General features: G+C 32.7%; 2 protein-coding genes across 2 annotated transcripts; one reads left to right on the forward strand and one right to left on the reverse strand.

Moving 5' to 3' along the window:
• Nucleotides 1-1,748: 1,748 nt before the first annotated feature.
• On the forward strand, nt 1,749-4,335 carry LOC145089062 (uncharacterized). Its single transcript, XM_079027559.1, has 8 exons — nt 1,749-1,887; nt 1,979-2,122; nt 2,203-2,571; nt 2,817-2,900; nt 3,011-3,193; nt 3,301-3,567; nt 3,642-3,821; nt 3,922-4,335. Exons 2-8 carry the CDS (start codon nt 1,994-1,996, stop codon nt 4,333-4,335), a joined length of 1,626 nt encoding a protein of 541 aa, XP_078883685.1. The 5' UTR covers nt 1,749-1,887; nt 1,979-1,993.
• A 986-nt stretch (nt 4,336-5,321) lies between these two features.
• LOC145089063 (uncharacterized) lies at nt 5,322-13,251 on the reverse strand. The gene is made up of 4 exons (XM_079027560.1): nt 13,245-13,251; nt 10,963-12,065; nt 10,655-10,887; nt 5,322-5,346 (listed from the first exon to the last, which is right to left on the reverse strand). Exons 1-4 carry the CDS (start codon nt 13,249-13,251, stop codon nt 5,322-5,324), a joined length of 1,368 nt encoding a protein of 455 aa, XP_078883686.1.
• Nucleotides 13,252-15,091: the final 1,840 nt, after the last annotated feature.

The raw sequence follows: 15,091 nt of genomic DNA on the forward strand, positions 1-15,091 counted from the left end.
GGGATTACAAATTTAACCACCCATTTCGCAGGTGAGAAGGCCCCATCTGCGAAATGGGCATCTCATCTGCGAAAGTACAAGTGCCTGAAGCACAGCTGTGCTTCAGGCACTTGTACTTTCGCAGATGAGATGCCCATTTCGCAGATGGGGCCTTCTCACCTGCGAAATGAGTGTTTTTTAGGTATAAAAACGTTTTTTTTTTTTTTTTTTTTCATTTTCACCATTCTCTACACAAAAACTCTCTCTAACTTTGGGCTTCTCTCGGAATTTTGGCTAGTTTTTGAAGAAAATGGAGGATTATGTCAACAATCCCGCAAATATGGTTAGATTTTAACTCTTTTAATGTTTAAAGTTATTTTTTTTTTTATCAATTGTTGTATTATTTAGTGTTAAAAAAGGGTAATTTTGTTGTGTTTGATAGTTTTAGTATATTTTTAGTATACTTGAAGTTTAAATGCAAGTAGAGACAAGTAGAGACTGCGTGGATAATGTTTACAATTTGTTATTTTTGTAGTTTTTTTAGTTGTTGTATAACCTGAAATCTTGTAAATTTTTATCCTATAATTGTTTATATAAACTGTATATATATTTGTCGTATAACATTTATAAGTTGAAAATTTGTCGTATATATATTGTTAGAAATTGTTTTTATTTGTCGTATAAGTTGAAAATTTTGTATAAAGTAGTCGTATAACTTGCAAAATTGTTAGTTTGGTTGTCGTTTTATTTTTAAATTTTTTTGTTTATATGGTTATGGTTATATAATGTTAGTTTTAATTAGAAAGATAAAAATTGTTTATATATTTGTCGTTTAAGTTGAAAATTTGTTTAAGTTGAAAATATGTTTAAGTTGAAAATATTTATATAATTATGTATGATATTGTGATCTATCGTAAATATATTTGTTGTATAACTTGGAAAATTGTTTATATATGTGTATGTTATTGTTTTTTATCGGAAATATATATATTAGTAATTAAGAAAGTATTTGCAGTTCGTAATATATTTAAAAAAAAGTATATTTTTTAGTTATCTAATTTGTTTTTGTGTTTTTTTTTGCAGCATGATTTTAGTTTAATGAATACGAAAGCCTTTGCGAACCTAAAAGGCTCTGGCGGTAACATATGGGAAGTCTTTGAAGTTTTAGATGATGCCCGACGTGCTATTTTCAGAAATACCGTCTTTGGCTATTTTATTGATGTCCCTCGTTTACAAGGGGACGCTTTATTGTTTCATAAAATGTTCCTTCATCAGATCCGGCCGGACCCTGTTTTATCTCCAGATGGAATAAAACGTTTATATTTTCGAGTAGGCAATACCAAAATGGTTTATGGGCCGGAAGAGTTTTGTTTGATTACCGGCTTCAATTTTGGGGAGTATCCAAAAAACATTGGGAGAAAAGGGTCGGAAAAATTAATAAGCAGTAAAAAAAGATGTTTACTGCGTGAACGGCTATTTCCGGACCATACTAATAGTTCGGTGAAAATCGGCGACCTGAAAAGTTTAATTTTAAATCAAACATTCCTAGCACTTGACGACCTTGATGCAGTTAGAGTATGTTTGATATACATTTTGTGTGAAGGTTTTTTGGGCAAAGAAGTTAACGATCGGGTGCCACAAGATTGGTTTTTTTTGGCTGAGAATTTGGATATCTGGAATAGGTATATTTTCTTTACGTTAAAAGTTCTATTTTATTAAAGTTATAATTTATATAATAATGAATTTTGTTTTTTTTGTTTTGTTAGCTTCGCTTGGGGTAGCTATCTATGGGATTTTACTTATGTTGACCTTGAGGATACGTGGAGTAAGATACATCATTATTTATCACTTCCTCAGCGTGGTCAAACTTTAAAGTATTCCGTCTCAGGATTTACGGCTCCAATTAGGGTATAAAAATTTTCTTATATTTATATTGTTTTATTGTTATCTTTTTTATTTTAATTTTAACTTTTATTACTGTTATTGTACAAAATTGTAGATATGGATATATGAGATGATTCCGGCTGTTCGTGCATGTGGATTTGCATTGAGAAAAAATAAAGACTTGCCTCGGATGAAAAGATGGAGCGGAACAAAAAAATTGAAATGGGTTGATGTGAACAAGATTTGGTCAAAGATGCAGGTTTAAAAATATTTCGTTTATTATTAATAAAGTTGATTATTATAGTTTTATATGCATTTTTAATATGTTTAATTTTTTAGGAGGGGCTACCACCAAGACAAAACATGTTACCGGGTGATGGTGAGATGACATCTTTTTATTATATGTCATTTCAAGAGTATGTATATGGTGAAGGGAAAGCAGTTCCATCCCCAGTACGAGACCATTTTAGGAGACAAGACGAATCTTCGTCTAGTATGTCGTCCAGTGGTCGCTCTCATGGTAGAGGTCGGGGCAGTGGGAAACACAAGCTAGACGAGTTGTTGAAACGGGTACATGCACTGGAGCAGCATGTGTTTATGAACCGACAACCTACAGAGGTTTTTGTTGAAGAAGTGAATAATGACCAATTTTGGAACAACATTTTTTTTGATGATACGACAGTGTCACAAAGAAATTATGATGAACAGGTTAGTTACACGCTACATTATTTATTAAATTTTATTAACATATATGAATACCTGTGTTCATATTTTATATTTGAAAATATAGGTTGTGCAAGATGAAGTGATGAATAAAAACAATACAACTCAAAATGTTTTTGGTGATACTCAAGACAACAAGGTTGTTATAGATGTTACCTTTACGATTTTAATAATTACTTTTTAATAAAGTGTCTTTCGTTATTAAGTAAAAAGTTATATTTTTAATGTAGGTGTTGGAGGAGAGTAATCAGTATGCGGGGAACAAATTTGATGATGATGTGTTTGATGTAAACGATTATAGTGAAGTTAAAGAGGTTATTATAGTTACATTAATATTATATTAATATTTTGTTTATTTAGATATTATTGCTTATTAAATTATGTGTATTTCGTTATTAAGTATAAAGTATTATCTTTAATGTAGGAGTGGGAGGAGAGGAATGACAATGCAGGGAACAAATTTGATGATGATGTGCCGGATGAAGACGAACTAATAATAACGGGAAATGTAGATTTTTTTCATGATGATGATGATGACAAAGAAGTTACACCCGATAAACCTAGGAGTCGAAAACCATCACAATTTTTATGCACTCCTTACACCGAGGTATTCGTTTTATTTATAAACTGATGATTTTATGTTTATGTGAATTATCTATGTTTATGTGAATTATCTGAAAGATATACATTTAAACATATGAATATTGTTTTTAGTTGCACACGACACCGAAACAAAAAAGAAGAACAAAAAAGAAGGTTGGTACGAAATCAACATGCCCCGTTCCTCCTCCAGTTTTTGGTGTTGCTCATGACTTCTCCATGTTGCGCCTGCAACCTTACGTAGCAGGCGGTGAGGATGTCATCCAAAATTATGTATTGCATTCATACGATGTGCAGCATCGTTTGTTTAATTTCGTGTTAGATAGAGATTTTTGGAGCTCATTGTTTGGGCATACACACGACGGATGGTTGGAGTCAGCGGTAAATAAATTGTTAATTAATTCTTTTAAAAGTTAATTGTTTTTTAGTCAATAACAAAAGTATCATGTGTGCAGCATATAACCATTTGGTACCGACTTTTGATGGAGAGACGGTTTGAGAGCGACCGACATACAATAATGCCTCCAAATTTTTTTGTTTCTCATGCTTTGGAAGAAGGACAGGACTGGAGGGCGTTTATGGCTGGTATTGCTACATACCCTAACTTCATGGTTGCTTGGTGGGATGTTGATACGGTAAACTTAATAGTTTATATTGAAAATAATATCGTTTTTTTGTTATGTTTTTGTATTGTGATGTAAATAAACATAATTTTATTTTCTGATCCTTATACAGGTCTTATTGCCGATTCATTCATCCCCTAATCATTGGCTATTTGGGGAACTACGATTAGCGTCAATGGAAGTGCATATTTATGACAGTCTTGGTAGAGGTGCTTATGAAAAATTCCAATCCGAAGGAATCTTTTCCAAATTTGAACGTCGGGTGGCAAATTATTTGGACAAGATTAAGTATTGGGCGCGGAGGAACATCCCAAGGATTCCATTGAATATGCAATTCATTTATGAAGAAAACGTTCCCCAACAAAGTAGTCATTTGGGAGATTGCGGTGTTTTTCTTTGTATGTTTATGGAGCAATTGGTTTCAGGTCAACCAATACGTGTTCTTATTGACCCAAAGAACGCAGCTTTAGAGTTCCGTCTCCGGATGGCAAAAATTATTTGGGGGTCTAGTCTTGCTCCTCAGTAGTTGGATTATATAAATGTATATACAAATTAATGTTGGATTTCATTATTAGTTTATCTTTAGAGTTTACTCAACGGATGACAAAAAATATAACGTTACGACAATTACCACAATTTAATGACCTACTAATTACTTATCAATAAATTCAAAACATAAGAACGACCACAACATTTGTTTTAACGTTACAAATACAACAATTTATTGACCTAACAACTTCAAAACCATAAAAACAATATTGAAAAGCTTACAACTTGTAAACAAGAACTGCCAAGAACAACACCCAACTACAAACCAACGCTATCTTTAACTTCTTATTTTCTGATTGAAAGAGCTTATTAGCGTTAGCTACTTTAGCTATTACCATAGAAGATTGGTCCTTCTCTTCATCAACCCAACTGATAAACCCGCATTTTGGTCCCTGTTAAATTTAATATCCACAGTAAGAAAATTAATTTGTGTCATGTAAACACGAGGGTTTAAATTTGAATGACGGTAAGAACATGATACCAAATACGGGCAAGCGTAGAACAATCTTCCTGGGTTTTTAGCTGTACCCGAAATCCTAACGATACGTTCTCCTCCACAATTGCAGTATGCCATTAGCCTTCTTATTCTTTTAAATCGGAGTTACTTTCTCAGTTAAATTTTTTTCATAATGAGTGACACCCATTTATAGAATAAATCATATTACGGACAATTCTTTTTGACTATGAAATAAACTGGTTTGACTATGAATTCATAAAAGTTCAACTATGAAATGCAGACAAGTACATTCTGTAGTATTGTCATGTCGGTCAGTGAAATTTGACTATGAAATGAACTGGTTTGACTATGAATTCAAAATGTTCAACTACGAATTTAAAGGGTTAAACTATGAATTTTGATCAGTAGAGATACAATATCTTCTATTTATAATTCCATTTGTGTGATCATTGTAGAGCACAATTATCGGTATTGAAAATGAGTAGTCACAGCCAAAGAACCTTTTCTCAACTACCAATTTTCTTGCATAACCTTCAAAGAACAAATCCTAATACCTTCACAGCCATTAAGAAAACCGATAACAACCGCTTTCAATTCTGTTTTGTGGCTTTAGGTTGCGTGGTATAACATACTTCTTTTATTGAGTTATACAATATTTCATGGTAATCTATGTCGATTAGTTCTTACATAACACTAATATGTCTTCGTTTTTATGTAGATTCGTACCTTCCTTAGGTGCATGATACCGCTGATATATGTAGGTTATTTACCCCTTCTTGGGAGCTTTCTGACAACAATGTACTTCGCAGTGGCTTTAGATGGAAATCATGAGCCACTACTCTTAGCACTTGGTTTGGGAACCTTACAGTGTGAAGAATCATGGAGATGGTTCATGATGAGGTTAAGAGATTGTTTAGGTGAGGACACAGAGGTTGGTTTCATAAGCAACATGTGTGATAACATAGACTTTGGTGTTGACAGTGCCTACCCGGATTCCTATCATGGATATTGTCCTAAAGATATAGCTCGAAAGATACGTGAGTCTATCGGACATAACAATACGGAAGTCGAATCGTTGTTTTGGAAGTCATGCAATGCATATAGCGTTGATGATTTTTACTTGTGTTTCGAAAGGTTGCAAAGTACATGTAGGCAACCACCTTTCTGCACCTTGCTTATGAGTCCAATTTACTGGCTTGACGATATACCGATTTCAAAATGGACAAGAGCATTTTTCCCAAAAATACGTTACAATGTTAAATCGATTGACGTCCCTGAAATTTTGCAAATTATATCCTCACGTGAGTTTCCTATAACAACGATAATTGAGTTAACCACCACGTCGATAAAATCAAAGTATGCTGAGCGGGCCGAACTGGATGGTAAGGGAGATTGTTATGTTTTGTTTTTTTTATTGTGCTGCTATTTTTATTAAAATATCAAATTTTACAGGGAGGTTGTCTGGTGGGTTGACCCCTTATGTTGAGAGTAAGGTTCAAAAAAGTCTCAACAAGTCTTACAATTGTAATGCAAAACGTTTGTATGGGGATACATTTGAAGTCCATGACACTTTTGCCACCAACAACGTACAACTTGAACGAAGGGTATGTAGTTGTGGTAAATGGCAAAAAAGCGGTATACCATGTGGTCACGCTATAGCATGTCTAAGAACCCGTACATCTGAGTCCATTCAGAGAATGGTTGAATACAAGTTCACTAATTATGTGTATCGAGTTGCATATGGATCTGAGTTGGTGAATGGTATACCATCATATGAGCATTGGGAAATACCAAATGAAACGGTGGTCCTGTTACCTCCCTCAATGCAGTAGTTATTCATGTAGCACATTTATGTTTTATGTAGTATTATGTATTAGTTTTTTATGTACTCCGTTTTTATTTTACTGCTGTGTTACGTATTAGTTATCCATGTACCCAGTTTATTTTTTATGTCGTATTATGTGTTAGTTATTTATGTACCCCGGTTTTATTTTATTGCTTTCTAAATATTGGCTATTGAGGGAACAACATACATTAAAAGAAATGGACGTTTATTAAATAGTAACGACTAGACACATACAACAAAAAGACTCCTTACTTTCCTGGTGCAATGAGTTGTCAACTCAAACAGCAATGTATTGTGTTGTCATTCAACTGGGGATGAATTGTCAACTCGAACAGTGATCTGTTGTGTTATAAGTATAGTACACTGCATTCGTCAGTTAATTTTGACTATGAATTGCAGACATATTAGAAGTTTGAACTGCGATTTTGTGTAGAAACTACTATAAATTGACCCTAAGTTACACGCAAAACGTTATTAAATTAACCAATATAGTTGTTCAAATATTGTTTTTTAGATTCTACCCTCTTTGTTTCAATCCAAATGACTTCTATATCATGGAGCAATGAAGAGTTCTTGGTTCTTACACATGCTTATATTCATGTGTACGAGACAAGCAAGTTGAATGATCCAATGTTTTGGAGCCGTCTAACAAATATTTTCAATGCTGCAAACCGAATGGCTACAAGAAACGATCGTGACGAACTAGACATCTTAGCAAGATGGTATGAAATGAAAACCGAAGTTCTATTATTCAACGATCTTTATACCAAAATTGACGACGCCCGTCTAAATGCTACTGAGGATGTCATCTTGGAAGCTGCTAAGGAGGAATACAAGTCATTAAGTAACGGGTTGGAATTCCAGTTTGAAGCCCCTTGGAATATTTTGAAATATATCCCGTTTGTTTAAAATCTATTTTAGTTTATTATTTCAGTACTAGGTTATTTTCATGTACTAGGTTATTTTCATGTATTTCTTATGTATTTCGTATGTATTTCGTTTGTTTAAAATCTATTTTAGTTTATTATGTGAGTACTAGGTTATTTTCATGTATTTCGTATGTAATTCGTATGTGTTTCATATGTTTAAAATATATTTTAGTTTAGTATGTGAGAAACTCGTATGATTAAGTTGAGTTAATATATATATATATATATATATATATATATATATATATATATATATATATATATATATATATATATATATATATTTAGTTTATTATGTGAGAAACTCGTATGATTAACTTGAGTTAATAAATGGCCATTGCATTAGTTATCAAAATATATTAGAATACATTAGTAACAAGATTCCATGAACCATTAAAACATCACAACAATTACATGAAAAAAACAACATAATACGAACAAAGCATTAACGTAAAACACAAGTCCATGGCTTATTCTTAACACAAATTAGAGCGGTCTACTTGAAATACTGTTTATCTCTAACAACCTTCCAAACTTCCTCATATTCGAAGTCTCTGCCTTCATGCTCAAAGATGTAAAACTCTGTAACAACTTCCAAGAACTCTTCTTCGTCACGACAACGAACATTGTTACGTTTCGCATAACTACATGCTCGATTGAACCATGTCACTTCCTCCTTTACATCCGTCCACTTAGTAACAACATCTGATTTTTCTCTTTTTTGCCCTTCTCCCATCTCATGGTTAAACAAAGATGTGATGCGACTCCATTCATCACCAATTAGGCAATGCGGGGGAGCAAGTAACGGTTCACCATCCTTAACACTTAGCCAGCACCGTGTTAGAAGTAACACCTCGTTTGTCGTCCATGGCCTTTCAGAATTGGAACCAGGTAATTCATTCGAAGAACTTGCTGCATTCGACGACATTTCTAATAATGGGAATTCGTTTCGTTTAGGTGATTTGGGTGTTTGGTTTATAGATCTTAAACATCTATTTATATAAATAAATAGACTATGAAATAATACTTTGACTACGAAATGGTTATATTTGGACTACGAATTTCAGCTTTATGCAGTGTTTTGTCATGTCAAACTGTCATTTATCTCTTGTCACTTAAGGGACCCACTGGGATGTGCAGGTTACTACAGTGACTTGTCATTACTGTCTAGTCATTTCAAAGTTGGACTTCTCATTACTGTCTAGTATGTATAAATACCACTTATTGCTCCAGTTTAATACAACATCGATTTTATTATGAGTTCCTCACACAAATTCGAAATTTGCTCATGCAACGAAGTAGATTGTTACTACTGTGATTCGGTAGACCCTTTTTTTACACCCTCTTCAGCCGGGTCATATATGTCACATGAAAATTTTGAAGAATTAAAGAAGGCTGAAGCACAACAAGAAGAGGACAAAGAGTCATCCCGACTTCTCACTCAACTTGCTAATGATATAGGTTCGGAATGCAAACAAGCTGAAGAATGGATTGACCTCAATAAAAACAAAATCAAAGAGCATAAAGATTGGATAAAAAAGAGTAAGAAGGCAATCAAAACGACTGAAAAACGGCTTGCTGAGAAGGATGAGCAGTTGATACACATTATGGTACAAAAGGATCGTTTCGAAGACAAAATGAGAATTAGGGATGACTATATAACGATGGAGAAAGAGAAGTACCCGTTGCAGTTCCCTGAGTTTAAAAATTAGTTATAAAGTTGTTGTAATATTATCATGAAACAGATTAGCTTGCCAAAGGATCGTTTGTTGTTTTTTTTTAAATAACATGTTGTAACTGTTAAAATAAATCTGCAAACTATATTTTATAATATAAAGGCTTCATTCATTGTTATAATCAACAAACTTAACTAAAATATGAAAGCATAGCAATGTCTTGTAAGAGTTAATAAAAATATTACAATACATAATAAGCTAACAACTCGTCATTACTCTTAATTTCAAGGTTGTTTTATATCAAAATCAGCGTTATGGGTTTGTGAGCAACCCGCTGAACCACCAATATTATATGCCATTTCTGCAGTAGAAATTATGTGACCTGCTCTGCTACCAGACGCCCTTCCAGTACAATTATTTCTCGTGTGTCCTAGTTGACCACATGTAGAACACTCTTTTATAATTGGACCCTCGCCTTGGGATGGAATGCGGTCTGTGTTTCTTGGCCTGCCTGGCTGACGTTTATCCATTATAGGTGGCTTAACAATCATCAAATCATCGGGGATCTCCCATTCGGATGGCTTCGGCAGAGGGTTTATTGATTCCTCATATGTTTTCCTCAGTGTTTCGGTAAAGTAAGCATTTAATGCAAACCTCGAGCAGTCTTGGTAATTGTTCACTGTTAAACATCTTATGACATGACCACAAGGTATCCCATCAAGTTGCCAATGCCTACATGTACATGTCATATGTTGAAAATCAACAATCACATTTTGTGCCCCCTTTTTGACCTCGCATTTCGTATTTGAGATCATGCGAACATCCCATTTGGTAAAAATTTTCTTGTTTTCTTTTACAACTTCATCCGCCCAAGGGGTAAGGGTTGTTGTTGCTTCCGCTAAAAAAACAGCCAAAATGAAGAAGTTAAAATCAATAACATCGAAACTAATAAAACATTAATATTACAAATTTACGTAATACCTGCAAAGTTACGTCTTTGAAACCACCATTGTTGCATTGTAGCACGAAAAAAATCAATCAACATAAGTATTGGCACCTTACGTGCGTGTCTAGATAATGCATTTATAGACTCCGCACTGTTGGACGACATAAGATTGTATCGGTTCCCTTTAAAATGTGCCCTTGACCAGGTTTCTGGATTTATACTTTTTAAGTACTCCCATACTGGTTCTTTTGTCTTTTTCATAACATCCATGGCAGCATCAAAAGCATCAACTGTGTACGCCCTACACGCCTCCCAAAAAATTCCTTTAACCGTCTTACTCTTGCCGAATCTAGATACTATGTTGAAATACAAATGGACACCACATATTCCATGATGAGGGTGAGGAAAAATGTTGGCAACGGATGTTGCTATAGATGGAGACCTATCAGATATAATTGTAAGCTCCTGCATATTTCCTATGCAATCACGTAGTTTTTGAAAAAACCATGTCCAAGAATCAGTACACTCATTTTTGCATATACCATATGCAACCGGTAATATTTGATTTTGTCCGTCCTTAGTAACTGCAAGTAGCATGGTACCTTTGAACTCGCCCTTTAGGTGAGCTCCATCTACTACTAGGGTCGGCTTACAAAAATTGACAAAAGCTCGTACCTACAATACATTGTATATCTATTCAAATACACCAAAATAAATATTAAAAAAAAATTAGGACATGATAATACTAACCGAGCAACCGAGTGCGACGTACAAAAACTCAAACCGATCATCAGCATCTGTTTTAATATGTGTGACAGTACCCGGATTATGTTTGGCCAAGTTGTGACAATACGCCGGAAGTTTGGTAAAAGAATCCTCTTTCGTACCCCTTAACGACAACAATGCATATTGCTTCGCACGCCATGCCTGATGGTATGAGATATTGATATTCAATTGAGCATTCATATCATTAACAATTTCTTTTCCCCGATAAACTCTACTATAGTCTTCAGCCAAAACATCAGCAACATATTCACCCAAAACATATTTGTTTGCTTGTCGATGATTAGGTTGCAACAATGTTGAAGAACATGTGTGTACATCAACAAATTTATTCACTTGGAAAAGTCCATCAGTATTTTTAATTGCTTTTGCTCTTAGTAACCAAGAACAATTTTTCGAAACACACACAGCTTCATACCTTGATTTGGTGGATCTACTTGTCCTCGTCTGGAAACCTTCTCGAAGACATTTTTTACCAATACACCGCTTTAAAAGTTCTTTGTTTTTAAATATACTCTCACATTGAATCTTTTGAAGATTAATGTCTACCATCTGTGTTGGGATATCTTCATTATTATCAACTGGCCATGCTGGTACAGGGGGCATACCGTAAAAAAGGTTATCGGGATACTTAGCTTTAACTTCATCACCCAACTCATCTCTATCGGAATTACTTTGTAGCTCGGTTATATCTAAACATACATCACCAACATCAACATAATGCCCGTAAACATGATTTTTTTCATTTTTTTGAGTTGAATTTTTTTTCTTTTTAGTTTTATCTACCACACGCCTATTCATAAGTTTAACTTCTTGTTCGGCAACATCATCACAACGACCACCAACATGATTAAGATATGTACCAACATCATCATCACCAACATACTTGTAATTCTCGGGATCCACATATTGAATAGGTGAATAACTAACATTAACATTTTCAGCAACACTGTGAAACTGAGGTACACTAGGAGTATTGAAAGTACCTATCGGATCGTTGCTCCCTTTAAAACTGCATAAATTACCATCAACTTCGTTTCCAATTTCACCGCCCCCATTAACCTCCTCAACTTCATCAACCACCACAAACACTTTCACAGCCCTTCCTCCACTACATTTGATTACGTTTATCAACATTCTAACATCCACGTCTTCAACTATAGCTATATAATAATTTAATTCAGGATGGTGGAAACGAAGACTAATTCTATATTTGTCTATCAAACCAATTTTGCTTCTTACCATAGATACAAAATCACTATAACTAATATACTCAGAAAATATCAAAGCAAATTCAGAAATACCTCCCTGTGGACATATGTATTCCAGATTAGTTCCATTAACTTGCCATCTCCCACCGGTTACAAGACAAACCAAATATTCAATCATTTTTTGAGCAAATTGTAGAGATAGAGAGTATTTCACAAACCAAATAACAACCAAAATGATATTTTTTCTACAAAAATTTTTATATAGCAAAGGCAATTTCGTAGTCAAACCAATTCATTTCGCAGTCAACCAACCTTAAAAAAAAATAAAATAAAAAAAATAAAAAAATAAAAAAATAAAATTCATCATTTCGCAGATAGGATCAGAGGATTTCGCAGATGGGACCTATTCCATCTGCGAAATTACCCCTATTTATACCGAAAAATTTAAAAAAAAAAAAAAAATTCTCATCTGCGAAAGTACAAGTGCCTGAAGCACAGCTGTGCTTCAGGCACTTGTACTTTCGCAGATGAGATGCCCATTTCGCAGATGGAGCCTTCTCACCTGCGAAATGGGTGGTTAAATTTGTAATCCCGATTTTTTTTGGCTATTTTTGTAATGCAATTAGTGTAATTGGCTATTTTTGTCATTTTCTCTTGTTTAAATGTGTTGAATAATTAATTAATAATTATTAAAATTAAATCATATTAGGAGGTGCATTCCTATAGGTCGTTTTATGAAACATAGTTTTTGTCCTTTTTTGAATTGATACATTTTTTAATTTCTCTTTAGTTAATTATAAGTACATAGGAAATGTTGAATATAGTTTTTTATAAACATAGTAAATAATGAATATAAGTTTATTTATTAATAATAGAATAAGATATATAATTGCAGGACCCATCTATAAACCTTTTCCATATTTGGAAATAATGAATGTAAGTTTATGAAATTTACAAGTTTATTTACCAATAATAGAATTAGATATCTAATTGAAGGACCATCTGAATAAGGTCCGTCATCTAACATTCTTTACTAACCATCCATTATCGTTGAATTGGCTTTGTATTGAGCCCCCATCCTAACTACTAGAATAGGTGCTTTTTAAAATATCTCTTATTAAACCATTGACAAATTTTGCACCGAATATTTTAAGAGAGAGAGATAGTTAAGTTTGCACCGAATATTGAGAGAGAGAGAGAGAGAGAGAGAGAGAGAGAGAGAGAGAGAGAGAGAGAGAGAGAGAGAGAGAGAGAGAGAGAGAGAGAGAGAGAGAGAGAGAGAGAGAGAGAGAGAGAGAGAGTAAATTAATATTCCATAATTGGGCAAATTTGCCTTACAATACATTGTTTATGTTTTATTTAAGGTATTAATATAAGGAAGAAGATGATTTTTTTTTAAAAAGAGTAATTATAATAGTCATTTTTTAAAACTTTTTATCAACAAATAGTCACAAAATGTAAAATGATCCAAATAACTATAATTTTTACCGAAGATCATCTGTGAAAAATTATTTTTTTTTTTTGGCCAAAACGACGTCATTTTGGTAACCTTAACTGTCTTTGTTAACTACAAAATCTAGCTAGATTTTCGCAGATTATGCTTAAGAAAATCTAGTTTTTTCTTTAACTTTGAATCATCCTTAATTTAAAGGAATTATAAACTTAAAAAGTTTTTTATGGTTCTACGGGTATCCAAAGTACGAACGAGATGTAGCTCTTTTGGAATGATTTTTTTTCACTGTGTTCTATTTAGTAAGAGTTATCCATGAAACTATCATACTATAAGTATGGTTGATGAGAAGACTTACATTTTTTTGTAAAGTTGGATCCTTAGTGAAATATATGAACAAATACCCATCTTTGAACCTTCAAAACTCTTTCATATGAAATTTGTTTAGGAATTTTTTTTTCAGTGTGTTATAAGTAATAGGGGCGATCCATGGACATATGACACTATAAATTTAAAGGGAAAATTACCCGGGTAATCATTTCTTTCGTTTTGCTCACATTTAGGTAATTTTTTTATACACATTTGACCATATAACTTGTTAAATATATTCACATATTACCATTGTCATCTGCTAACTTGTTAAATATGTTCACATATTACTATGGTCACCTGCTATAGCAGATGACAATGGTAATATATGAATATATTTAACAAGTGAAATTGTTAAATATGTACGAAAAAAGAATATTGCCTAAATGTGATCAATTTTATTTTTTTATTAATTTCTTAACACTTTTTATAATATTTTACAATATTTTTACGATCTTTTTTTCCTATAATTTTTTCTAATACAATGTTGATCAGTTCTAAACTCAAATTTTTAATTAATAAATATTTTTTTGTGACATTTTATATAGCTTCTTATATATTTTTTCTTTCGTGTGTAACCATATATAATATTTTTAAAGTAGTTTGTAACAATAAAACTAAATAAATGAAATATATAATAATAAGTATTTAGGGTCTTTTAAAAAAATAAAAGAATATATAACATACCAAATAAAAAAAAAACTGTATACTGTAAATATTTAAAATTTAGTATATTTTTTTATACTTTTTAATTTTTTAATATGATGTTCTAAACTAGTATTTAACGAAATTATTTTAGGTGTTTAAAAAATACAAAATTTATGAAACATTTTAAACATATTGTAAATGGAAGTTTAGAAATAGTTGTGTCAAAGTTATAAAAAATCGCTTGAAAATGTAGTAAAAAGAGTTAAAAGCTTGTAAGAAAAATTTTAAACACTTAGAAGAAAATATTTGGTTTAAAAGCATTGGTATGAAAATGATATGAAAGTATAAAAATAACTAAAAAAATCACAAGGAAAATCTAAAACATCTTATTAGAAAAAAGACAAAACTGCAAATTTGG

The sequence above is a fragment of the Lactuca serriola genome, chromosome 2 (genome assembly GCF_051521515.1).
Source record: "Lactuca serriola cultivar US96UC23 chromosome 2, Lser_US96UC23_V15, whole genome shotgun sequence".
NCBI classification, from domain to species: Eukaryota; Viridiplantae; Streptophyta; class Magnoliopsida; order Asterales; family Asteraceae; genus Lactuca; species Lactuca serriola.